Source organism: Astatotilapia calliptera, chromosome 15 (genome assembly GCF_964374335.1).
Source record: "Astatotilapia calliptera chromosome 15, fAstCal68.1, whole genome shotgun sequence".
Lineage (NCBI taxonomy): Eukaryota > Metazoa > Chordata > Actinopteri > Cichliformes > Cichlidae > Astatotilapia > Astatotilapia calliptera.
In genome coordinates this window covers 11,404,592-11,429,528 of record NC_137436.1, presented here as the reverse complement: position 1 = coordinate 11,429,528, position 24,937 = coordinate 11,404,592, and the positions used below count along the sequence as shown (strand labels likewise).

Here is a 24,937-nt window from a genome sequence, read left to right as displayed (position 1 = left end):
TAGACTCTTGTAATACACAGTGCAGCATTCAAAATGTTTGCATTTTCTTCAAGAACTCAATCTGCCTTCTCTGTCTGATAATGAATCCGAGTCAGTCTACTTGCTTGCTACTTTATTAGAGGTACACCGAATGAAGGTGATCCACACTGATTAAATCAATTTTATTAAAACGTGTTAATCTATCACACATCATTTTGTGGCAGAGGGTGAATATTCCTGCTTGTTAGACTGGGACAATATTGGTACAGATACAGGCTGGCTGGAGAATACGATTCATCATTATGATAAAGCACTTATAGACAAATTGTCAGTGTTCAGCACAGGAAATAGTTATTCTCTGTGTATAGGGATCAACTAGAGTTGACCCCTTTTAACAATACTATTCTTTCTCTTCCTCAAAACACTGGATCAGAAAATCAGAGATTATCATTGTATGCTGATAATACCCTTCTTTGTGTAGGTAGTGCAGTTTCCTCTTTACCACATGTTTCCACTTTTGAGTTGTTCCGCTTATTATGTGAATATAAAATCAAATGGACAGCAATTAAAAGCATTCTGCCCTCCCGTATACCAGAATCTTCACGTTGACGTGTCCTCTTGTACGTCATCCACTGTAACACAAAATTGTCAAGGTAAATACAGGCACATTTGAAACCTAATGTAATTTCCCACACTAACTCAACGCTTTTATATCAATATTTTAAATGGACATACTCACTTGGGTCGATATTTACTCTTTTATGATCCCCTTTGCTTCTTCTGGCTATTTCCAAATTTTAGTATGCACTTCTAGTTCTCTCTCTTGGTTTGATTATGCTCCTTCCGTCTCTTGGAGATGAATAATATGGAATATTTTGCTGCCTCACAGATTGCAGGACCTAGTAATTAAATTTGGAAGGTGTAATTAAATTTCTTTTGCTACTTGCTATACTGGTAACAAAAAAAAGTGCATGCAGATCTTAAAGGGCACAACCATTTGCCATTTTCTAAATTCCAAATGCAGTATGTTTTCTTTGTTGTTTCTGCAGTACAGTTATGGGGAAGTGATGTTTGAGTTTGAAAGAAAGGTCTCTGTGTTTAATGGAATTTTGAGATTTACAAGCAGAATGTAATCTACCGTGATAATCTTTTTTTTCTATCGCAAATTAGGATTAATCATGTGGGCATGCAATGTCCCATCGGGATCAGCACTCCCTACAAACCATCTTAAAAATGATTTGCCTCATCAGATCAATACTAGGACAAAGTGTGAAAAACTTTGCGTGGACTTCAGCACTCCACCTACTTCGTATGTGTTCATGTGCATGAAGGTTGCGGATGGAAATGGGGGAGGTCAAGTAAAGACATCAATATAATCATTAGGATTAAGCATTGGGGGAACCACAAATGTCTAACTTTCCAATTAATCTCTACTGTAATTAAAAAGAGAAATGTTTTAAGAGCTGAACCGGTGCCCTTACTGTACATCTGTTCCCAGTAAATATGTCATTGATTTTTCTTGCAGTGAATCTTAATCCTTTATTTGCTTAAATCACATGCTGGCAAGAAGGCTGCTGATGCTACACTGTCCTACATTTTTAAATCCTCCTCCCATTACAAATGATTTAAAGAAGGGATAATGAAGGAAAAGAGAAGTCTATGTAAATATGACAAACACGGATAAGTTCTGATGTCACATAAAAAGTTTAGGTTTGCACCATAAACTCACGGGACTTGCGCTCTACCTGAGCGAGGAGATGGACCGTTTGGGACAGTAAGCAATAAAACTGGTTTTGAGCAAAGGCTGAATAAATGCCCTCATTTCCTTCATTTGGGGACAATTGTTTTCAGACTGGCTATGCACCAAGTTGCCTCGAGGGAGGGTGCATCCTCTCTCCTAGCTGCTCATGCTTCCCCCCTCTATCTGCTTTGTTTCGTGCCCCACTTATCACCCTGCTTTACATATCACAGTGCTGGTAACAGCTTCTTTGGGAGCAGAATGTAAAAGCAGCCGGCCTTGTTTTCTAAACACTCTGTCTGGGGCTCAAAAAACGCACAAACAAATCCTCATTTTGATATCCCCTCTGTGCTGATTAATTATTTAGGTTGCTTAAGGTGAGATGTGCTTTTTTTCCACGGCTCAGTGTAGTGACTTGCTACCGAGCTTTCTTTGGCATGTTGTTGACTGTGTGTTGTTTCTCTGCGTGCAGGTGATTAGGAAGGGTGAGGTGAGCTGCTGCTGGATTTGCACCACATGCAAGGATAACGAATATGTCCAGGATGAATTTACCTGCAAGGCGTGTGAGCTGGGATGGTGGCCGGATGATGACCTGGCAGGTAGGAGAAACAAAAACAGAAACTGTGTTTGTTTTTATTACATCGTTCATCCACACTCCTTGTCCATTACCCCTGAAACGGTTCACACTTATTATTTTGCCCATTTCATGCGTTTACCCTTAGCTCAACCACAGTACTTTTAGTGGGGCTGACTCCCCTGTTCTCTCAATAGTCATCTTCCCCCACCGTAAGGCTATTCACACAGCACCTCAGTGTAACAACACCTTTTTCACCATGCAGGTCCTATGCCCTTGCTTTCTTCATTTCCTCAAACCTTAACACCACTCCCTCAAAAAAATGCTGCTGCTCATTTCCTTCCTCTCTGCTCTTGTTGTGACCCGGTGCTTGTTCTGACAGCGATTTATAAAGTTGAGAGGAGCCCTCAATTCCCAGGTGTAAAATCCTATTACTGCCATGAGAGGCTTGAGGATACATTTCAGCAGTCTGTCAAGAAAGAAAAGTTTCCTTCAGTCTCATTACATTTGAAAAATACTAATAATCAGAATCAGAATCAGAATCAGAATACTTTATTGATCCCTGGGGGAAATTATTTTTTGTTACAGTGCTCCATTTTAAACCATATAGACCATAATAGAGAGAGGTAATATGCTATTCACTGAACAAGGGTTTACAATTGTGAATGTGTATTTTTGAAAATATGCAGCAGAAGAGTAAATTTCAAAGGTCTTCCCAGAGCTTAGAAACACAAATAAGCGATGTGAGGATTGTGTTAGATAAGTGAATGCAGATACATTTCATCTTTGCCACCCGTGTCTGTTTGCATGCATAAGGGCAAAATCATCTGCAAGCTGAGCTGGGTGTGTGGCCAAAAGAAAACAAGCAACAGTTCTCTGTCCCCACTTCCCCCTGCATTTAAATGAAACCATGCTATAAGAGCTGGTTTACACCTTGAGATGCTCATTACTACCTTTCTGATTAGAATCCCCAGAGGACGACAATTTTGTTTATTTTAAAATTTCATATGTCTTATGATTTGGCATATTAGGATTTAGCATGCAGACCAGAACTGGGTTCCTCCGTGAAGTCACTGTAATGCTATTAGCAGAAGCATGTAATTTATGAAGTGTTAAGCTGGGGAAGTCTAGGGATGTCATTTTTCTCCAATTAAGCTCTCCAGACTTCTTCTCTGTGTTGGATGATGAGTATGCAGGGCATCATGACAGAAGAGAAATAGAGCTTTGGGGTGTGTAGGATGAAAAATGCAAATGAGTTCCTGTCAGTGCCATAGCGCAAATGTTGGGGGCACATGTATGGGCAGCTATAGGTGTACAAGGAACTACATAAATAAGAAAAAACACATCTATTAATATGGTCATCAGCATTTAAATATTGTCAAATACATTTAGGACAGTCTAAGAAATCCAGAATCTAAAAATTTCAAACCTTTTTTTCCAGCGTGTTGTTATTGCTGTGTGAGGCTTTGGCTCTGAGGTTATACAACATTATTTCCAACACAGATTTTTCGTTCTCTTTATACCTTGAACATAACACAAAGACTTACCATAAGAAGTATTTAACATATATCAAGGTTATTAAACTTTTCTGATGCTGCTGAAAGTTCATTTTTATTATCATATAGAAAATGATGTCATCATGTCAAATTATTCACTGAGAGTAGTTTAATACTGTAAGTGTTAAAATAAAATTCCGAAAACCAAAATGTATTTAAAAAATTGCCTTACCAGTGAAGTCTATTTTCAGTGTACAACCATTAACTGTTACCCAAAAAGACCGAATGCAACAATTAAAATACTGCAGTATATATATGTATATATATATATACATATATATATATATACACAATAATATGTGCATGTGGAAGGCACTAAAATCAGGCCATTGCCAACACTCTGATTTGCTTTGCCCACTCTTTCATTCTCCTTGACTAACTGCTTCCCACCATCTTTTAATGCACCTTTCATTCAGTAAAACTAACCGCAGGATGAATTAAAAAATTGACCGAACACTGTTTCCTCTACTGTTTCCAGGTTGCCAGCCCCTGCCGTTGAAGTATCTTGACTGGGCAGATGTGGAATCTATAGTTGCTGTGGTTTTCTCCTGCGTGGGCATCCTGATCACCTCCTTTGTTACCTTTGTGTTCATCCAGTACCGTGATACACCTGTGGTTAAATCCTCCAGCAGAGAACTCTGTTACATCATCTTGGCAGGCATTTTCCTAGGCTACATCTGTCCATTCACATTAATCGCCCGTCCCACAGTGGCCTCCTGCTATTTGCAGCGGCTCCTAGTGGGCCTTTCATCTGCCATGTGCTACTCTGCCCTGGTGACCAAAACTAACCGCATTGCACGCATTCTGGCTGGCAGCAAGAAAAAGATCTGCACCAGGAAACCCCGTTTCATGAGCGCCTGGGCCCAAGTGATCATTGCCTTTATGCTTATTAGTGTGCAGCTAACTCTGGAGATTACACTCATCATTCTAGAGCCCCCCGAGCCCATCAAGTCATACCCCAGCATACGTGAGGTCTACCTCATCTGTAACACCAGCAACGTAGGCATGGTAGCGCCGCTGGGCTACAATGGCCTCCTAATCATGAGCTGCACATACTATGCCTTCAAGACGCGGAACGTGCCCGCCAATTTTAATGAGGCTAAATACATTGCCTTTACCATGTACACTACCTGCATCATCTGGTTGGCCTTCGTGCCAATCTACTTTGGCTCTAATTACAAGATCATAACCACATCCTTCTCCGTCAGCCTGAGTGTAACAGTGGCACTGGGCTGCATGTTCACACCCAAGATGTACATAATCATCGCCAAACCAGAGAGGAACGTCCGAAGCGCCTTCACCACATCTGACGTGGTGCGAATGCACGTCGGAGATGGGAAGTCTGCGGCTCAATCAACAAGCAACAGCTTCCTGAATATGTTCCGCCGGAAGAAGACTGTAACAGGCAATGCCAAGTGAGTAACCTTTTGTGCTTTTTCATCTTTCTGTTTGGATTTCATTTCTGGGGTCACTGGTTAGAGACCAAAAAGGTGACTAAACTCTCAAATTGGAAAAAAAAAAAATCATATCAAGCTATCACTTTTTTATGATGTGTTTGCATGTCAGTGGTCTGTTTTCATCTTTCCAGTACCCCAATGAGTGTTTGTATTTATGTAGTAAAAACTGGTTTTTAGGCACATCCCCCTCCCCCTGAGAATGAAATATCATCAGCGAAATTTAATAGGAAAGTCAAGATGGGACGTTTGCTGTTATTGATTTAAAGCTGAAAGGCCATTCAAACGTGTCAGGGATAATGAAAGTAGAGATTTCATGTGGCGATTCTAGATGTAAGACTTGCATATAACTTTTTTGAGATCCACAGCAGTGGCACATGGACAAGTGACTAAAGTAAGGAGCGGGGCAGAGAAGGAGAGTGATCCCAATATGTTTAAGTGTTGTCTCTTACCCTTGCTATGCAGCCTATCTAATCTTCTAACCCTTCAACCTTCTATACTGAGGAGCGCACTGTCAAGTGTCAAGGCTGGCAAATGTTTTGGAGTCATTCAACCTCTTTCTTGGAGAGCTGCACTGCCAGTTTGTCTATTTTATAATACAGTCTGGGGAATAATTAAAGTATCCACCATTCAGATAATCACAGCAACAAGACAGCTGAAAAGTGTTAAAGCTGAAATCAATTTTTTCTACAAGCTTTTTCCCCAATACACTATGACACTAAAAAAATCTTTAGGTCAAAAAGATGTGCTGAAAGTAATTGTTTTTTTATTGATTGGTTCTCATCTTTTGGATCATTTGTTGCCAACCTGCCTGGATTCTAGATCTCATTTAAAGACATCATTTGATAGTGTGATCCTGGCACTCCTGAGCTGGCAGTGGCAAAAATATTTTTGACTATGCAGCCCTCCAAGAGGGTGATCTGCCACCCTGCTGCTTTCGGTTTATCCTGAATTAACCTCACATTTAACTTTTCTCAGCATGAACACCCTCCCCTCACCACCTCCCCAACTAATCACATTAGAGCCAGTCCTAGCTCATTCTCCGCTAAACACTGTGTCGTCATCAGGCCAGTCCGGGCAAAACCCGAAATACTTTGCAAATGCATGCACCCCTCTTTAACAATAAAATTAGACAGTCAGGAAGAAGACAAAAATAAATGAGATGGATGGCTCTTAAATCTGTTATTTCAATGTCTGACAAAAATGTATGATCATAATGCTGTCTGCAGCACATTATGAATCACTGTTTGTGAGGCTGATAAATGTGACGCTCTTTAGAGGTCATGAGTGAACACTTTAGCCAAGCTCTTAATGTCAAGTCACGTACTTCAAAAGTATTTTAACATGCAATGAAATGTTGAAATGCTGCTGCTCTGTTGTCTTACGTTGCTGCTATGTTGATGTTGTTTTTCTGCCTTCACCTCCTGGTTTCCTGTGATAGTAACTTGGGTTTTTATCTCGTTCATAGTTCTAATGGCAAGTCTGTGTCATGGTCTGAATCAGGTCCAAGACACCCTCCGAGGGGGGGGAATGTGTGGCACAGACTGTCTGTGCATGTGAGGAAACAGGAAGCCGGCTTGAATCAGACGGCGGTCATCAGGCCCCTAACTAACACCCCCGACCCCCACAGCTGTGAGCCCTCCACCTGCAACACTGGCACCGCCTCCCAAGATCCCCCCCCAGAACCACCTGGCACTAAACCTCTGTACAACCTGACGGAGGAAGACGACGAGGGCGACGCGCAGCGCCCCCTTTGGACTCCAACTAGCACTGATCGGCTGCGAGGGCGGGAGTCGGATTTGGATGAGCCGGCTTCTCTTTTGCCCTCCCACTTGACAGGCCACACCACAGATCGCTTGCACAGGGATGTGGTGGACACGCACAGCTCCCATGCACCTGCACTGAATGACCGCACTGCCAAGGAGGCAATGCCTGCCAACGAGCCTTTGAGCTTGACACCCTCTCACCTTCCTTCAGCTCCACAACACGGGGCATTTGCAGAAGAGGGGCTTGAGGATGAGGAACTGGACCTCTTACACGGCTACATTTATGACGCCAAGGAGGAAGGGGAGAGGGAGGATGGGGAAGGTGAGGATTTAATTCAAAACAAGGCAACACTGGAGGATTCCCTAGCTCTGTCTCCCCCCTCCCCTTTCAGAGACTCTGTGTATTCAGGGGACTCTGTCACCGGCTCCCCCATCATCGATTCGATGCTCGGTAGCCCCTCGGTCTACACCGCCGACATCCTCCGAGACTACGCACACAGCTCCTCAACACTGTGAGAGCAAAAACCAACGCTGGCACAGCGGCTGTCAGCAGACTTGAGCATCACACAGAGTGCATTACACCGACACACACCGACACACAACACGTGCAACGATACGATTTAACATTTCGAGTTTTTAACATTTGTTTATTTGCTCTGACATTTGCTTGCTTAACTGTATTTATTACTCTGCTGTTAACAGTAAGTGGTTAATCGAAAATACAGGTAGACCACAAATTATCTACGAGTGCTTACGTTTCTGAGGGGCCGTGAGTGCACAAAGCCTTCCTGAAAAATGTAAAACTGGGACGCGTGCCAAAACTAGTCAGCTCTCACGCCAAATTTTTTAATGAATGAAGTAACACGGAGAGTCATAATAGAAGATGTAGCTGTGTTTTTTTTTTGTTTTTTTGTTTTAATAGAGACAGTGCAATTGTAGAGTCTGCAAAAAAGAAAACACGGCAAGAGAAACACAGTAGTGTTTGCGCAGCGCGCTTACACATCACAGACCAAACTTTCTCTAAAGACTGCAATAGCTTAAGTGCATTTCATGCCAGTTTTGATTAGCTCTGCTCTTCTGCTGCAGCACATGCACAGGTCTGTTCATGTGTATAGCAGTCAAAGCTTCATTCAAGAAAATCAACTTTTCATTGAGTATTCATTAAGTAACTGCACTCTTTCTCTAATCAAACCTCATTGCAGTTTATATATTACAAATTAACAAGAAAAGTGAAGTATGTTGTTTGAGTATTACATTTATGTGCCGCAAGGTGTGCTCATCACAAAAGTAGTATCAACGAACTCAGATCCTGCTGAAGACTCGCGCTGTATGATATGTGACTATGGTTACAATGTGCCAAGCAAAGTTGTTATCAGCCTACAGCCCCCGCTTTCTGTTTTATTTATTTATTTATTTTTATGACGTAGCTGGTAAACAGGTAAATAGGGTGATTGTAGATGATGGCAATGCTGTTTATTTCGTTTACACTAAAACCATAACCCTGAGAATTTTTACGCGCGTGGGAAATGACAACAGAAAAAGATTTTGCTTTCCATGCTGTGTGGATATTTCCCACATTTTCTGAGTTTGCTGTGTCATTGTAATGGAAAAACACAGTAAGTTGTACAAGTTATCAAAGTTTGTAATACTGTTAAGCCATCTCTTGTTTTTCACGCAGGTGGTATGTTTGTAATACTAATAAATGTTTCTATATTTAGAATGTCGACAGAAAAACAAAGTTTATACATTTTGCAACTGTCCTCGGATACTCGTCAAAAAGCAGTGTGTTTGTTTTTTTGGGGTAAATTTTAAGTTGAGCCAGTTGTATCCTCTTGAACACATTTGGTTGTAAAAGTAACCAATGATTGATTGCTTCTTGTAACGAGATGATACATGTTTCAATTTTGTTTAAATCTTGCATTATAAAGTTAAGTAATTTAATTGAGGTTAAGTTTCTTAGTTCTTTTATCTATAAGAATGCAAATAATTTCAAAGTACGAGACTACACAGTACGTAGTGCAATTGTATTGTATTTCCAAATGTTTTTAGTCTATTATAGTGTAAGTTGTTAAATGATCTTAACCAGTGTAAAATATATCAGGTGCCACCTGAAAAACACTGTCAAATCTAGAACGAAATAGGCCTTTATGTTTTGGGTGAGCTGAACATGAAAGATGCTGTAAAATAAAAACAAAACTTATATTAAAAAGACTGATTACTGCCTATATTAGCTGAAAAAACCAAACAAACTAAAACTAAAGTTATATTAGTGAGTCAAACATATATCCTGACACCCCCCAAATGATTCTTTAAAATGTTCCAATCTGGCCGGCCTGCAAAATGTGAACACTGTAGGGAAAGAGGGCATGCATTTTGGACCTCATAATTGCACCGCATAATGCACTGTGTTGTAAGATGTTAATAATTGCATGAAGAAAATAATTATTCAAATTGGCCAAAGATTTCAATTGTCATCACTTTTACAAGCCTCTTATTGACTGCCCTTTCATATCACACAAATAATATGTTTGAGCCAGTGTGTCATAAGTTATATTATATAGTAAGTTGCATGATATATTAGCCATGCAGTCTGCTTTTACAAACACTTGTCATTCTAAAGAGCTCCCTTGTTTGACTTTGGTACTGTAATAGAATGCTATCAATGCAACAAGTCTGTTAAATTTCGTTCTACCTAGATGCCAGGGGCATGTCTAGACGGGGGTCATGGGGTGGCACCATACCCCCATTGATATTTTCTTGAATACTTTACTGAACTTCAGGTTTAATATACTTGTACTTAATGTACGTATTTCTGTGTTATCCTTTTTCCTGCTTATATGCCACTATATTTTAGATGCAAATGTTATATCTTTAGTTTTTTTATTTTTTGAAGATAATTTCTATTATTAAACCTATAGGTCAGGGGTGTCAAACTCCAGGCCTCGAGGGCCGGTGTCCTGCAGGTTTTAGATCTCACCCTGGGTCTACACACCTGAATCAAATGATTAGTTCATTCCCAGGCCTCTGGAGAACTTCAAGACATATTGAGGAGGTCATTTTAGCCATTTAATCAGCTGTGATGGATCAAGGACATATCTAAAACCTGCAGGACACCGGCCCTCGAGGCCTGGAGTTTGACACCTGTGCTATAGGTCAAGCAAACAAAAAATATGGAAGAAATTAAATACATCAACAGCTGGAACATACATCAATGGACCAGTAATTGTAATATATAGTTATTGTAGTTGTTTGGGCTAAACACATTCAGAAATTCTAATCCGATTCTATATAATGTGTACCCTTACTTTAGGGTTGTTTTTTTTCCAAAATATATTTTGATTATGAAACGAGTGCACTATTAAGTTGCTTGAATAGGATGATAACTTTCACTTGTGTAAAAATCCTACATGCAAAACATTTATCCAACACAATTTCCTGACCTGTACCACCGCATTTAAAAAACCTGGGATCATGCTTGCTCCTCTGGCATTAACATCAGCACAAACTTGTGCACTGGGAGCTTCATAGTATGGGTTTCTACAACCTAGTATCTCCTGTAGGTGTAAACTGTACGTTTTTTCCATGTAGTTAAAGTGGAAAAACCGAGATCTTTTTTTTTTTTTTTTAAAGATTTCTATGTCTATTAACTTGATTTGAAATGGAATATCCTTGAACTTCTTTACATCACAAGAAAACAAGAATTTTGAGGTGTTTTTTGAGCTATTGTGCAATGGTTTTATTATTTTTGGCTCAACTGAGATAGTATGGGATGTGCAGAGCACCTTTACTAGAGAGCCATGTTTTTCAAATTAGAGGTTTGGTTCCACTGAGGATTCCTGAGGATTTTTTTTCACTGTTTGTTTTGTTCTTTCACTTAGATGTGCTAAAATGACCCCCGCCCCGGCAATTTCCTGAATTTAGCACGCAAAATATTTTTTTTATTTTTTATTTTTTTTCGAATACGAAACCAGAAACCATGATTTCCGCATGAAAAGCTTTATGTACTCGCACTAGAGGGAGAAGCATACTGTATCAAGATTTGCATTTCCGCCTGAGTCCTGTGACTTATCAGGTGGTTGTTGAGCGTCAGGAGGAGGAGGGGGAGGAGGAGTAAAAAGGAGAATTAGAAAGTTGGGGGGAAACTCGAGTACTTTCTATCGCATCTGGTCTTCAGCTGTAACACCGGCCTAGTCCTCCGTCGCTCCTTGCAGGACATCTATATGAGCGAGAAAGCAGAGGTTGCCTGAGTTTGAGAACAGCTGTCAGTCTCAGCATGGCCGGGGGCTCGGTGTCCGAGTGCAAGGAGTACTTGTTTAAAGTGCTGGTGATCGGAGAACTAGGTGTGGGCAAGACCAGCATCATCAAACGCTACGTTCACCAACTTTTCTCGCAACACTACAGGGCGACGATCGGGGTCGACTTTGCACTCAAAGTTATCAACTGGGACAGCAAAACGCTGGTCAGGTTACAGCTGTGGGACATCGCAGGTAAGGACACGCTCGCTGACGTCATTATAATTACGTTTCAATAATGGATCCGGTGATTTTGGAGCCACGAGATACCAAATCTAACTTTTCCGTGCGTCACGTGTCACATTGGGGAAGTTTCACTTGAGCACGCCACATCGAGACTTCAGAGATATGTTTTATCAGAAAATGATTTAAGATGATGATGGTGATAATAATAATCAACCAGAAAGGCAGATTTTATTTATCTATTTTGCAAAGAGTAAATTTTTAAACCCGCAGATGGCCACGAATTCAACGGCGCACGGGGGGAATTTCCAGTACAAAAGACCAGTTGATCACGTCTGCTGTTCTCTTGCCCACTTTATGATCACAGCAGCTCATAATTGTCAGTGGAATGTAGGTCACGTTGTTATTATCGACTAAGCCCCGCCTCGCTAAACTCGCCGTCATATTGTGGTGTAATTCTCACCACGGCTTACAAGTGTCTTTTGTTAAACTGGTCACGATATCCTATCACTGTTACCGTCCTGTGATTCAAACGGCCTGGCTCTGTTTCCGAGAAGATTTCAGTAAACTTAAGTAACTTGGCACACAGGCCAACCTGTGCATTCCAGCAGCTTGAGTAAGCAAGCTGAGAGGAATCAGAGCAGTGTAAATACAAGTTTCCTGCATGCAGGCGGCACTGCTCAGACTCCCAGTGTTTGTCATCTCCAGGCCCAGAAATATCACACTGTAAACAAAAGAGTCTGAGAATGACGCGCTTGAGAGGACAGGTGAGAGAGAGGAAGTGAGCAAAGATGAGAAGTGAGCAAAAAAGACCGACCTTCAAAACGCAAGCAGGAGCCAGGCTGCCAGACACGGTCTACGCTGCTCTTCAGTCAGAGGGAATGAGGGTGTGATGTGACGTGGGTGAGGGGTCTCTGCACTGTCCCATTAGCCTCTATCTTTTCATGTTTGATCCCAGTGCCAAAAATCCATCTGACACTGGGGCTTTTGAAATTCAGAACTGTGCTGACTGCGTTGCAACTCCCAGCTCTAATTTGTGATGGTTATCTTTGTGTTGAACATAATGAGATCATGTGACTTAAGGGCCATTAGGAGTGTGACCTCGTGGAAATCGTTGTGGAACTGTCAAATTTTAGGGCATATTTTAGAAATTTTACAGTATTTATAAAAGGCAAAGTATAAACTGAGGCAGTTTACAAAACGGAAAAATAATAATTTGTCTCTTTTTTTGTATCAGTAGTGAAACATATATTACGCTTTTCAAAAATGGCAAGGTGAATAGGACTGCAGTTATTTTGTGTGTTTTCTTTTCTTTATTCAAATGAATTGACTATTTATTGGGAAAAATAAATACTTGATTAAAAAACTGTCCAAAGAATGCGACAAAATTAGGTTTTATTACATTTTAAGCCCAAATCATCACCAGAAAGGTTTAAAAAAGCAAACAAGTACTTAACAGCCTGAGCCGCTGCTGCCTGAGAAATAATTTCAGTATCCATCAAAGTGGCAAATTGTGTTCCTGACATTTTTAAGTTAGATAAGATTGCAGCTTTTGGCATTTCTGACAGTCTTGTTGCTAAAATGCCGTTTCAAAGTTGTTGTTTTCTTAAGGCTAATAACAGAGCTTTTAAAGACTAGAATAAGTTGAGCTCTATAAAGTAGCCTAAAGAGACAAAAATTCCATGTGCTGTGGGTAAAGCAGAGAATTTTCAATGAGAAAAGTCTATATGCCAGGAGGTTTGAAGTGGGACAAATTCTGGGCGTAAGTCTTCCTACTACTATTCTGATAGTCTTGGATAAAAAAGGTTGTTGGCTTCTCATCTAACTGTGTTTTTACTGTTGTTGTCAGTCTGAAGTTAGATGCAATGGGTTAAAGCCATTGTGGTTTGATTACAGATGTTTAAAGAAGTGAAAAACAGGACTTCTATAACCTATACCTCAAAGGAATTTTTGGTCACTGTGTTTGTTCCTCATCTTGGTTCTTGGTTCACAGCCTGTCGTACCGCTTTGGTGATCTTAAGTGCTGGATTAGTATCACATTGTTGGATTAGTCAAGTTATAGTGAACAATAAGACAAAACTACAATCATAATTTTAGAGACCAAACAGGGTTTCAAGGGTTTTAAAAATGTCTGTCTGGCTATTATATAAAGTTTTCATGATTTAAAAAAAACCCAACAAAAACAATCCCTGCCTCTAGATATGTTCTATTCTTACTTTTTGGCGGGGTTGAGCAGGTCCTTCCTCTCCCTCAATCAAACAAAGCTCATATGCTGAGACAGATCAGGACAGATGGTTAGAAGACTGCTGTTTTTCTTTTATTTATTCCACCGCTTACAGCAGTGACAGAAAGGGGGCGAACATTTGGGTGTCGGGGGGGGAGTCATCACAACAACTTGCATGTCTGTCACAGAGTGAGTGGCAGTGCGGGCTCAAGTTCCCCACCATCACTTTGGCCCTGGCAGCACAAGCTCAGTGTGCAGGAGCATCTGTGACTGAGCGCCAGGAAGTGCTGTCTGCCTGTCACAGACCGACAGCACTTGATTAGAGGATCTGCGAGGGTAAATAAAAGCCTGACACACACACACACACACACACACACACACACACACACACACACACACACACACACACACACACACACTTTGATAGGCTGATATCATTAATTAAGACAGGGGAACATGCTAGCATAGATTAGGGAAGTTGTGTGGATCTGGATGGTCTCACCAGGTAGGACGACTCTGTTATTAAACTGCGTTATTCACACCTACATCAAGGCCTGCCTTGAGGACACTTTGAGGATAAAATAAGTAACGACACGTGGGTGTAAAGGCTAAAAGCTCGAGGTGTAGTTGCCAAGTCATTAAGACCATTAATGAATGGCCATTAAGCCATTTAATGTACAGAAAAGGAGGAGGAATAATCATCTTGGCAACACTGAAAGCAACTTCAGAGCTTCTTTGTCTTTTACCGACCTCACCAGTGATTACAGTCTAGGAGGAATAACAGTAATCAGAGGACTGTACAACATCGGGGAAGTCAGTGTGAAGCATGCAGGTTTCCCACCCCTTTTCCACTCTCTCCTGGATTTACTCAAGCCAGTGGACACAATGATTACCGCTATGGCATAGAGTGAAAAGGCCTGCACCTTTTGGGCTCAAACATAGAAGTGATGAACGGTTTCACATTAATGGGATGTGTGCAGTGACTCCTATTGCGGTCCAAACTTTTTGTCCCATTAGGATCCCTCATTTCACCTGAACTTATTATACCTCAATGATAAACTTCTCTTTATCTCATAGCGCTGCCGCTTTCTAACAGGGTTTGAAAAAGTAGATGCTACCCAGGACGAGGTTTCCAACACAGGTAAACTAAGGAGGAAGGAGAAGTCTAATTTTTAATTACTTTTGCAAAAATACCCCAAAACTGAAGTGTTCTGTACAAAGAGGCTCTTATCTATTTGTTTGCACAAGAGCCAAAAAGGCTGGCGAGGAGCTGTAACCGATTTGATGATTTGATGCCGAATGTTTATGTTATCAGTAATCTGAAGAAACAGTCACTCATTTCGATTACAAATAACAAGAAAACAGGGAAAACAAATCAGTTTTCCGTTACTAGAAGGGATTTTTTTCAGTCGCCCATTGTGTTTGATTTGACACTCTAAAAACTTAATGGTATGACATTAAGCATATTGAGAAAAACATATACCCGTGATCAAAATATGTAATGTTCTCAAACATTTACACAACTGATTCATTTGCTATCAAAACAGTTGCTGATTAATTTTCTGTCAGTGGTCTGAAAGATTCATCTTCTTGCTGTTTGTGCTCTACTCGTAAACGACCGAATGAAGCCAAATCACTGCCAAGCAATTTAGCTCCTTTTGCCAAGTATGACAGTGCATACTAAATGTGACACTGAGACGTTTTCAAGCGCACAGTGTGGCAAGCAGTGCAGCCATCGACGGAAATGGAAGCGAAGGCAGAAAACACAATGTACCGGTCGGTGCGAAATGAAAGGAAATACCAAATGTAAGTATCTTTGTAAGGTGTTGGACAACCTCAAGGTGCCAGAACAGCTTTGGTGGTTTTCGGCATATATTCACACATCTGAAGTCTAAACTCTCTTGGACAAGCTGAGCACCATTCTTCCAATTCTCTCATTTGGTGATGATGAAGACCAGTGCCTCACACCTAAAGCTTTTCGTTTCCAATTGGGCGTCCAGATGCAAATCCTGTAATGTGTGATTCACCTTTATTTTCACACTCTTTGCCTCTCTGCTTTCGGACATCTGGATTTGTTGTTGTTTGCCCAGGTTGTCCTTTAATATGCCACTTATCTGTTTGTATATAACGGGAATAAATCTGATGCTTGTCATCAAATGTATATCTTAAGTAGATCATCAGTCCTTAGATTGATTAAGGATTCAGTCACCTGGGCCTAGAGGCCAGTCATTGACACCCAGGCAATCGCTGGTTGATAGGGAACAGTGCGTTCTCCGGGATCAGAGAAAGACTTCCTAACCACTTGCCAAGTGGAAGTGACTTAATTTGTGACGTACAACCCAAACGGAAGCAAAGACCATTAACCTTCAAAGTATAAAATGAGCCTTTTGAAGTATTTGGTTGCAGCAGTAGGGCACAACTTTTACCTAAAAGGTGAAAGTTCTCTGTTTCCAGCACTTTTTCAAGTTTCAGGAAAACTCGTAGACTAAACTCAGGCAAGTCAGTGTCTTTTATTCAAACTACAGGGAACTGTGCTAATGTGCTAACAACCAAAGGAATCACAAGGAGATTTTTAATACAGCACCCTCTTTGTAACCAGTCCCCTTTGGCGTTGTGTCAGGAAGGTCATCCGGTTGCCGTATTACCTCATAAGTTACCTGATTTAATGGTAGAGTGGTTGTGTTCTTTTGGCTGTTATCGGCAGTTGTAGTAGTAGTAGTAGTTACTGACATTTTGGTCACTTTTTGGTGTATTCTTACCACCAACAATAGAGGTTAAGACCAAGAAACCTCTCCCTACCCGTTCTATAAAGTTGCACAGATTCCCACTGGGCTGTCAGCGGCAGTAGCACTGTAATTATGAATTAAATTTCTAAATTAAGGTGCACACAAAAACCTCTTAGCACAAAGTGAGGAGGGAAAAAAGGCTGTGGATTCAGTTCAGACTGTTCAGCGGTAAAGGCTGTAGTAAGCTGTAGTAAGTCATGTCTCACATGCTGCTCTGAGGAATTTGAACGTGCCAGTCATGTGTTACGCTCTTTTGAAACTCATGCTGAAGACTACCTTCGTGACTGGGCCCAATGTTGCTACTTTAGTGTTGATGGGGGGAGTGTGCGGGGAAGTTTTTCAGCCAGTTGCTTCCTAACAGCAGACGGTGACTGCTGCTGTTGTTACTGCCATGTCTGGCTTGGACAGTTTCTATGGTAACCCACCCACAGGATAGCAATATCTACGAACGAAGAGGAAACTAGGGTTGCTAGGGCTTTGGATAATGATGAGACTTCGCTTTATTTCAGTCTCTCCCACACAGCAAACAGAGATGATACAGTGAATCTAACTAAACCATTTCAATTTCATCAAGTACTTCTGTAACTGAAAATTTATGAAGATTTCATAAGCAGAGTGTCTAACTGCACTTGAGGTCATGCATCCGTGTTTATCAGTGTGGTCGACTGAATTAGAACAACCCTGTTTAAAGCCCTTGAAATTCAACAAAGTTGGTTTTCTCTCTGGGTAGATTTAGTTTTCCACTTCTTTAGTTTTCGATGCTGTTGCCTAATATTGTGCTTTTAATGCAGAAGCACACACCTTTGTACTTTCCTGATATCTCATGCTTCTCTGTGGCATGCTCTGAGTAAATACGCAATTCTTGCTCAATCCATTCCCATGTTTTTCTGCTGATTGGGTTAGGAGCATATGACACTCGTTACTGCTTTTAATGTAATTAAATTTGTTCTTTTTTTTTTTAAATAGTAAAATGTCCTTGAAAATTGCTTTTACAGGAAAGTAAAGCAGCTTGATAGATGGATCTCAGATAGAAAATCTGTAGTCTGTATCCATTTAGAATTTTATTTCCTATGAAAATCCATACAGTGAAAACTTTTTTTAGGCATCGCGGGATTTGCATTTAACTTAAGGTTTGTGACTTTTAGTGGTTCCACAGTGTAGTGGTTTACACATTTGCCAGACAAGTGGAAAGAAAAGATGGGAAAGAGCCTGGAAGGAGACACAAACCTCTTGAATCATGAAGGGCATCTGATGTAGAAATCTGCCAAATCAAATACGTGGAGCAGCTGAAACTACCTAAGGTTACCTAAGGTCAGTGACTCACATGGGAAAAACCACAGCAACTTGGGAATGCCCTGAAAAGCAAACAAAAAAAACCCAAACAAACCCTTAGACAATCGTATAGCAGCCAGGTATGTGGAGCAACCACAGCAGTCGGAGTATCTGAAAGGTTAGTGAGTGATATATGGAAACCTTGCGAATACCCGAAAAACTTCTAATCCAGTTTTTGACAGTTCAGCAACTTATTGCTTATTGTGCAATGTTTTTTCCCCCCAAATTCAAGATAGAATCATAAAACATAAATTCTTCAGGACAGTGTTACAATTCTCGCCAGCAAGCAGGCACAAAGAATGTTTTCAGGATTTGTTTTTCCAGATCTTGTCTGTTTTTGGACCTTTTGGAGAAGATTGGATTGATTTTAAATATGCTGTTGTTATACTGTTCCCTAATCCAAATTTTTTTTTTTACTAATCTGAATAAAACATGCTCTACTATATTTTAAATCAACTAATACAAGTGAAAATATTTGTAAATATCAAAACTAATCAGTGGTCAGCATTGTTCTGTCACTCCATTTGGGCAAAATCATATGTCGTCCTATAATACCTTGCAATGAATGAAAAGAAAAGAGGCCTTAAAAATTATTAAGACAGTACTTCCATCTATATTCTGCCCTTGCCTTCGCTATCCTGGATGTATGAGCTTTACAAGGCTTGGAAATGAAAGCCTTATTTCAGTCTATCGGCTCTTTATCCCACTGTGTCGTGTCTCTGGTGAATTCACCTGGGGTTATATCAGCTAAAATTAGACTCTCAATTATGAGCAATTACCGTCAGGCCTGTGGGCCCCACAGTGTATTCACTCTCTTGCTCACACCCGCACTGTGCCACGCCACTCCAGTTTATTGCGTGACTGGGTAAGTACAGTAAAGTGAAAGTGCGCTGGGTAAAGCTTTGCTCGCACTTCCTCAATCTCATTTTTGCTTCATTATTTGTTTGTGACTCAATAATAGTAAAGACTGCAAATTATCTAACACGCTGAATACTTGGAACTTTCCCTGGAGCAGTGTAGCATAAATATGTGCTAAATCCATCACATGTTATCTCAAGCTTATCGTGGCCTGCTGTAATTGCAGACACTCGATCTAAATATGATAAACGAGCAGGTGCTTTAAAGGCTTCATTTGTGGTAATATGCTAAGTAACTATACCTCTGGGGGTGACCCAATATTTGAATAGTTAGTTAAGCATAGCATATGGACTAAAATGTCCTCAGCAGCACCAGCAGCAGTCTTAATCATGTGATTACAAAGGCAAGTTCAAACTGGATGCTGTTGTAAATTTGTCCCCATTAGAAAATTAAAAGACCCATGTTTTTCTTACATGCAAGGGCATTTAAGAGCCAGGACCTCTTAGAGGAGCTGATGTTGCCTTACAACTAGGAACCATATGCAAGAGAGCATATGTCCGAGAAACTGTTCCCATAGAGATAAGATGGATATGATTTAAAAAGTAGAAAAGCAAACATCCTTATCTAAGTTTTGACGTTAAAGTGCTTTTGTTATATCTGGTAAATTTAAACCACTGGCTCTTGACAGGAAAAAGATTAAATCTGTGGAGGAATCTCCAAAGCTGTATGTCTAAAAAGGAGCTCATGCTTGTGCTCAGTCCTACTAGCTACTAGTGGTTTTAGGTTGGCGCAGTACTGACACACTGCACTGAAATATTTAGACTGGCCCATTTAATGAGTGCGAGCTAAAGCCTTGTAACATTATAAAAAAGTGTAATCAAGTAACCTAATAAGTCAAATATATGCATATATAAATTGACAGAGTAAGTTTTATTTTGAATGTGATGTAGTGATGCTGGTATTTAACTCATCTCTGCTCTATTGCTCTGCTGAACAAGGATACTTGCCTGCTGAAACATCAGTGGCTTCCATGCATAAACAATTCAAATAGAGCTGTGTCCTACTTTCATTTCTTTTATTGTTGCCAACAATTGTCTGAGCCTACTAACAACCCAGCACCTGATACAGTTCACTGCATTCGGTATATTCCTGGCCAATGGAGACTGTCCAGAGATATGAAGTATCACAAATTCCAAAGCTGTTGCTACTGCTACCTTCTGGAGGTTGCTTTGCTTACAAGCTTGCAGTATTAAAAAAAAAAAAAGGGTGCCCTTCATCCATCACTTGCATCAAAGTATCAACTGCTTGACTTCCCATCAAAGACCATAAAGATGAACCATTAATGATGCGGCAACCCCTTAATTCTTACAGAGACATTTTGGGAAAGTAATTAAGACCTAAGGTTATGTAGTTCCTAAGACAGTTTTGGTATTTCAGCTGCCTGATAAATCTGCACACTATGGATGTGTAACACTTGCATGTTCCCTGGAAAAAGCCTTTTCCTTTGTACACCTTTGGAGATGTGGTTTAAGCACATTTTAGAGTGTACAAGTGCATTGCATGTGCTGAACTCCCTGCACACATGAACTAAAGTGAAATAACACAGGAAGGTTAAAGCATGTAATTCAGTTCCTAGTATTATTTACTTACCCCCAGGGAGTATTTCCTCTTTAAAGTTTCATTTTAAAAGTGCAAATAAGAAAATGGAAGTACTCAAGTACTGAGGTTTCAGTTATAATTACAGTTATTCTATGAAACTGTAAGCATTTCCATGATGTTTTGGCATTTAAAAAGCATTTACTGCACTGAGTATAAAATCTGTATTCTTAATAGTTGGTTGATTTAAGGATCCATATGTAACAAAACCAAAGGAAGCAATTGGTCTTCACTGGTTGTAAAACTCTTAATGAACTGGGGTGAAAAACTGCCTTAAAGTGATTCAGATTGAAAGTGACACACCTTATACTGCTGATAATTTCCCTTGCTTTGGCTTGGTGAAATATCACCTCAGATTTTCTTAGAGAATAACTTCAGAGAGTAGGCTTATTATAGTGGCAGATTACTCCCGTCATTCATAGTGTGTGTGGATTAAACCCGTGGCAAATGAGAAAAATAGGTCAAATAGTAACCATCTCTATCCTCATCATTTTTGGCCACATTTAGAGGCGAAATTATTTCATTTCTCACCAAGTTGTTACAAATTGGAGTAAGAAATGACAAGTCCGAGTACTAAATATTTATTTCTTCAGATACTGTTCTGTTCATTTCAGGTGAATTATCACGTCTTTGCAGGGTCCATGATTTTTTATTTTATTTTTTTCCTCTCTCACAAACTCCAAATCATATTATTTATCTTTTAGTTGCTTTTAGCTGTTTTGTAAAAACTGTGCATTTACCGCTGCATCCTTTTCCCACCCCTCAGGTCAAGAGCGATTTGGGAACATGACGCGGGTGTACTACAAAGAAGCCGTGGGGGCATTTGTGGTGTTCGATGTAACAAGGGGCTCCACATTTGACGCCGTGTCTAAGTGGAAGCATGACCTAGACAGTAAGGTGAAGCTGGCTAACGGCAACCCCATCCCCTCAGTGCTGCTCGCCAATAAATGTGACCAGAAGAAAGAGAACTCCAACAGCACAGCTCTAATGGACAATTTCTGCAAAGAAACTGGCTTTCTGGGCTGGTTTGAAACCTCGGCTAAGGTGAGAAAGTGCCAGTGGACAAAAGCCGTTTAATTTTATATGCATTCCTCTTTAGAGCTGGGTGACGCTCTTCTTTTTAAACTTGTGTCCTCTCATATTTATTCTGCACTTTAAAACATCCTACAGCAGCATGAAATGAAAAGTTAAGGCAGGCTGAAATATTTCCTTTAAAGTCAGCCGAGTCATTGTTAAACATGATTAGTGCTGGATTCAAATCACGTTTTACACGTGAATGTGACTTGTGTTCAATAACAGCTTTGTGCTCAGTGCTCATGTAGCAAAGTCAGAATAAAAGGAGATACTTATTCTTTTACTGAACAGATTTTTAAAGACAGGAAATCCTCAAAAGTTAATCCAAAGAGAAGTGAGACATCTTCTGTGTGGCGTAATCACGTTAGGTTGACTGTAGTTATTGTGAAATTGTTACACGTTCTTGTTTTTTTTTTTAGTCAGAAGCCGATTCAGCAGTTGTTCATGTTAGCATTTTTGATTCAGAATTCAGTGTTACATATGGAGGCTTGTAAGTAATTTGCATTAGATTAAAGGGCTGCAATCTGTTTAATGACTTAAATTAAATTACCAAATACATTGGAATAATGAAATTTCTTTTCAAAAAGACAAGCATCAATCCAGCTGTCTTTGGCATGCATGCATGCATGCACAATATCTGGTAAAAAAAATTTGTTGGACAGCTGGTGTGATAAGGTATCACATGACAGTGATGGATGTTACAGCCCAGAGCTGCAAGGATTAGAGGGATAAAGGTTTGAATGATAATGTTTTGTAGTGTTTCTTTTCAACTTGCGCCATGATGTCACTGGTTTGCTATTACTATCTTGAGATTGCTGCCATCTTGCACTTGCTTTGTAAGCTAATTCTCATCTCTCTCTTCCACACACTTTCATTTAAAGGTCCCACATCCTACTGCTTGGAGATATATTAATGTTAATGTTGTTTGTTCTCTACGCCCTTTTAAGGGACTGTTATCCACGTAGAAAGAAGGGAAATTCAGATACGCTCGTACTTTACAAAGTTTAGAAAAATCTTATAACTCTTTGAGAGTGGATTGGAAATAGGGCCTTTAAAAGGTAATTAATTAACTTATAAAATGTTACGATAGGTATAATATTTCCATCTGAAATAAAGTGTAGTGCTAAACTTAGTTGTGCTAAAAGTTCTGTGCCTCAGTTGTTAGTACATGTTGTAGAACTTTGTTTTGTGATCATGAATATTCTACATTTTAAGACTCCAGGGAGACCTCTTTTTTTTTCCCCCTCAGTGAGCCGCTTCCTTCTTGGAAACTTCAAAATGACAAGCCGATAAACCGGGAAATGCCTACAGTCACGCACATGTACATTTCAAATAACAAACATCCATTATGTTTCCATGTTGTGGAATGCTTTGATGACTCTGGAATCAGCTGTTCCCATTTAGCTCATTCTAAATAACTGTTGTTCCTGGAGCTGTGCTACGTACCGAGTCATGTGACGTGTCTATGTGGGCGTGTGATGAGTGCAGAGCCAGTTCCTTTCTGTGGGTTAATGTTTTGTGTGCCTGTCACACTTGCACTAAACTCAACCCACAACAACCTGCGACTGGGATTCTGTTAATAAGTGCCAAACTTTCATGCTGATTTAAATGACGAAGAGCATATTTTCCCTAATACAGTACAAGGGGAAAATGCAATGTCACGGTGAACTATGAGTTATAATGTCGTCAACAACCACATGCCATTACAATTTATTAAAAGAAATTACTTTAAGACTGGCTTGATTGAGCTAGCATACCAGTAAGTACTGTTTTTAGCTCAGTAGTCTTTAATAGAGTAAATACTACAAACCAGTTTATTTCATTATATTTTAAATCTTTATTTTATTTCTGTTTGCCTTTTTTGAAAACATCTTTGCTACTGTAGAGTCTGAGCAAAATCCATAAATATTCATTACCTCTTCAACCCATGCTATGACAGCTTTTGGGCCACAGTGTGAAGGACAAAGGCAAACAGTGATTTTCAGCCTGTCTCTGCTGGTCTCACTTTTGCCTTCTGTTACCCAGCTAAACAGGCTGGTTCACATAAAGGGCTTTCGTGAACTTCTGAAACTGCTCTGAGGACCATAGTGCAGGCCAAGGCAGAGGAAATTTCCAGTCTCCATACATACTGTGCTGCAAATGACTTTTTGTTTTAATTATGATTTTTTTTTTATCACCTCTCTAATATATGCTTTGACCTTTCTATAGGACAACATCAATGTGGATGAAGCTGCTCGATTCCTGGTAGAGAACATCTTGGCTAACGACAAAGGTTTGCCATATGAGGAGAGCAATGGAGACAGGATCAAACTGGACCAGGAGACTGTGGCTGCTGAGAGCAAGTCAGGCTGCTGCTAACACTCAATCCATTCACATTAGCCTCCCTTTGGCACCCATCCAGCCTGTGGCTTCTGCTCTCTATTGCAGCCTTGGAGAGGAATATATTTTTTGGGGTTGTTTTTATTTTTTTTGTGTCTTCAAAGCTCCAGGAACTTCTCTCTTCACTGATGCCCATTTGACCTCTGTATCCGTAGTTTTTACACAGATACATTTTATTTAGATTTGCCTTAACCGTTCCCCTTCTTGTATCTACACGACTCTTTCAGGATCTTCGGTGCTGTCTTCATGTTAGGGTGCATTTCACCACCACCAGCAAACCTCGCCTCACTCACTCACCCCTTGTTGTTCTGACAGCCTCTGAAGGCTCGAGACTGTATCACACTGAAGAAGGGTTCAATCTAAGCAAAAGGCTGAGAAACCCAAGCTCTAAAATAACCTGTAGCCTTTCAAAGTCTGTGTGTTTTCTTTGCTGTACTTTCTCTCAGCCTCCTTCTGTTTATTTTTGTCACCCAGCAACAAAAAAGTGTCTCAGAACCAACGCAGGTGGACTTTAATGGCCCTTAATTTTTCATCTTACAGCAGCAAATCATGTTTGTGTCTGTAGCTTTTCTCTTTTTTTTAGAGTACCGTGTAAAAAAAGCAAGTAAATGGGCATCTTAGTTAAGTATTATCTTATTAGAAATGTGTTGTCTTAATGCCATATTTTCTCTAAAAGTGCCTTAATTGATTCATATTTTAGTGAGGCAATGGATCACGCATTTACTTTACACAGAAGTATACAGCCGGACAATGAAGTATTTCAGTAATATGAGTAATAATAAAAACTTTAATGATGATACTAAATGAGACAATAGGAAACCTTTCTTTGATTGTCTCTCCACTGGTACGATAGTATGTTCATGTATGTTTCAGTATGCATTTTTAAATTGTGTTGGATTATGTATTGTATAACTTTGGAATTTGTGAAAAGCAGAAACGGACTACAAGGACTACGCTCAATCTGTTGAACTGTTCAGATGAAATGCAAAGGATTTTTTTTTAAACACGTTTACATGTAGAAATACTTAAACAAAAAAACAAAAAAAAAAAACTCAAGACCAAAACTAGAATAAACATTCGAACAGG

At 40.0% G+C, this 24,937-nt stretch overlaps 2 protein-coding genes and 1 long non-coding RNA gene across 5 annotated transcripts in view; 2 read left to right on the top strand and 1 right to left on the bottom strand.

Moving 5' to 3' along the window:
- Positions 1-9,276, top strand: part of grm1a (glutamate receptor, metabotropic 1a) — a 35,489-nt gene extending 26,213 nt beyond the window's left edge. For 2 of the 3 annotated variants that reach the window (XM_026194415.2, XM_026194416.2), the window contains exons 7-9: positions 2,190-2,316; positions 4,326-5,262; positions 6,770-9,276. In XM_026194415.2, coding sequence (XP_026050200.1) covers positions 2,190-2,316; positions 4,326-5,262; positions 6,770-7,583 — 1,878 coding nt within the window. In that variant the 3' untranslated portion in view covers positions 7,584-9,276. The remainder of the gene's footprint in view (positions 1-2,189; positions 2,317-4,325; positions 5,263-6,769) is intronic. The other variant, XM_026194417.2, reaches the window with a different exon arrangement.
- LOC113037398 (uncharacterized) lies at positions 147-12,675 on the bottom strand. The gene is made up of 4 exons (XR_003274625.2): positions 12,360-12,675; positions 2,270-2,309; positions 719-878; positions 147-611 (listed from the first exon to the last, which is right to left on the bottom strand). It is a non-coding gene; the product is annotated as an uncharacterized LOC113037398 (long non-coding RNA).
- Positions 10,527-24,937, top strand: rab32a (RAB32a, member RAS oncogene family). The gene is made up of 3 exons (XM_026194418.2): positions 10,527-11,554; positions 21,165-21,442; positions 23,681-24,937. The coding sequence occupies exons 1-3, from the start codon at positions 11,341-11,343 to the stop codon at positions 23,828-23,830; spliced, it is 642 nt and encodes a 213-aa protein (XP_026050203.1). The 5' UTR covers positions 10,527-11,340; the 3' UTR covers positions 23,831-24,937.

What these genes read in the sequence shown, in the direction of transcription:
- rab32a (XM_026194418.2), top strand. Translation starts at nt 11,341, where the DNA reads ATGGCCGGGGGCTCGGTGTCCGAGTGCAAGGAGTACTTGTTTAAAGTG. An exon ending in ACAGCTGTGGGACATCGCAG is followed by an intron (nt 11,555 to 21,164) that starts GTAAGGACACGC and finishes CCCACCCCTCAG; the next exon opens with GTCAAGAGCGATTTGGGAAC. An exon ending in GGTTTGAAACCTCGGCTAAG is followed by an intron (nt 21,443 to 23,680) that starts GTGAGAAAGTGC and finishes ACCTTTCTATAG; the next exon opens with GACAACATCAATGTGGATGA.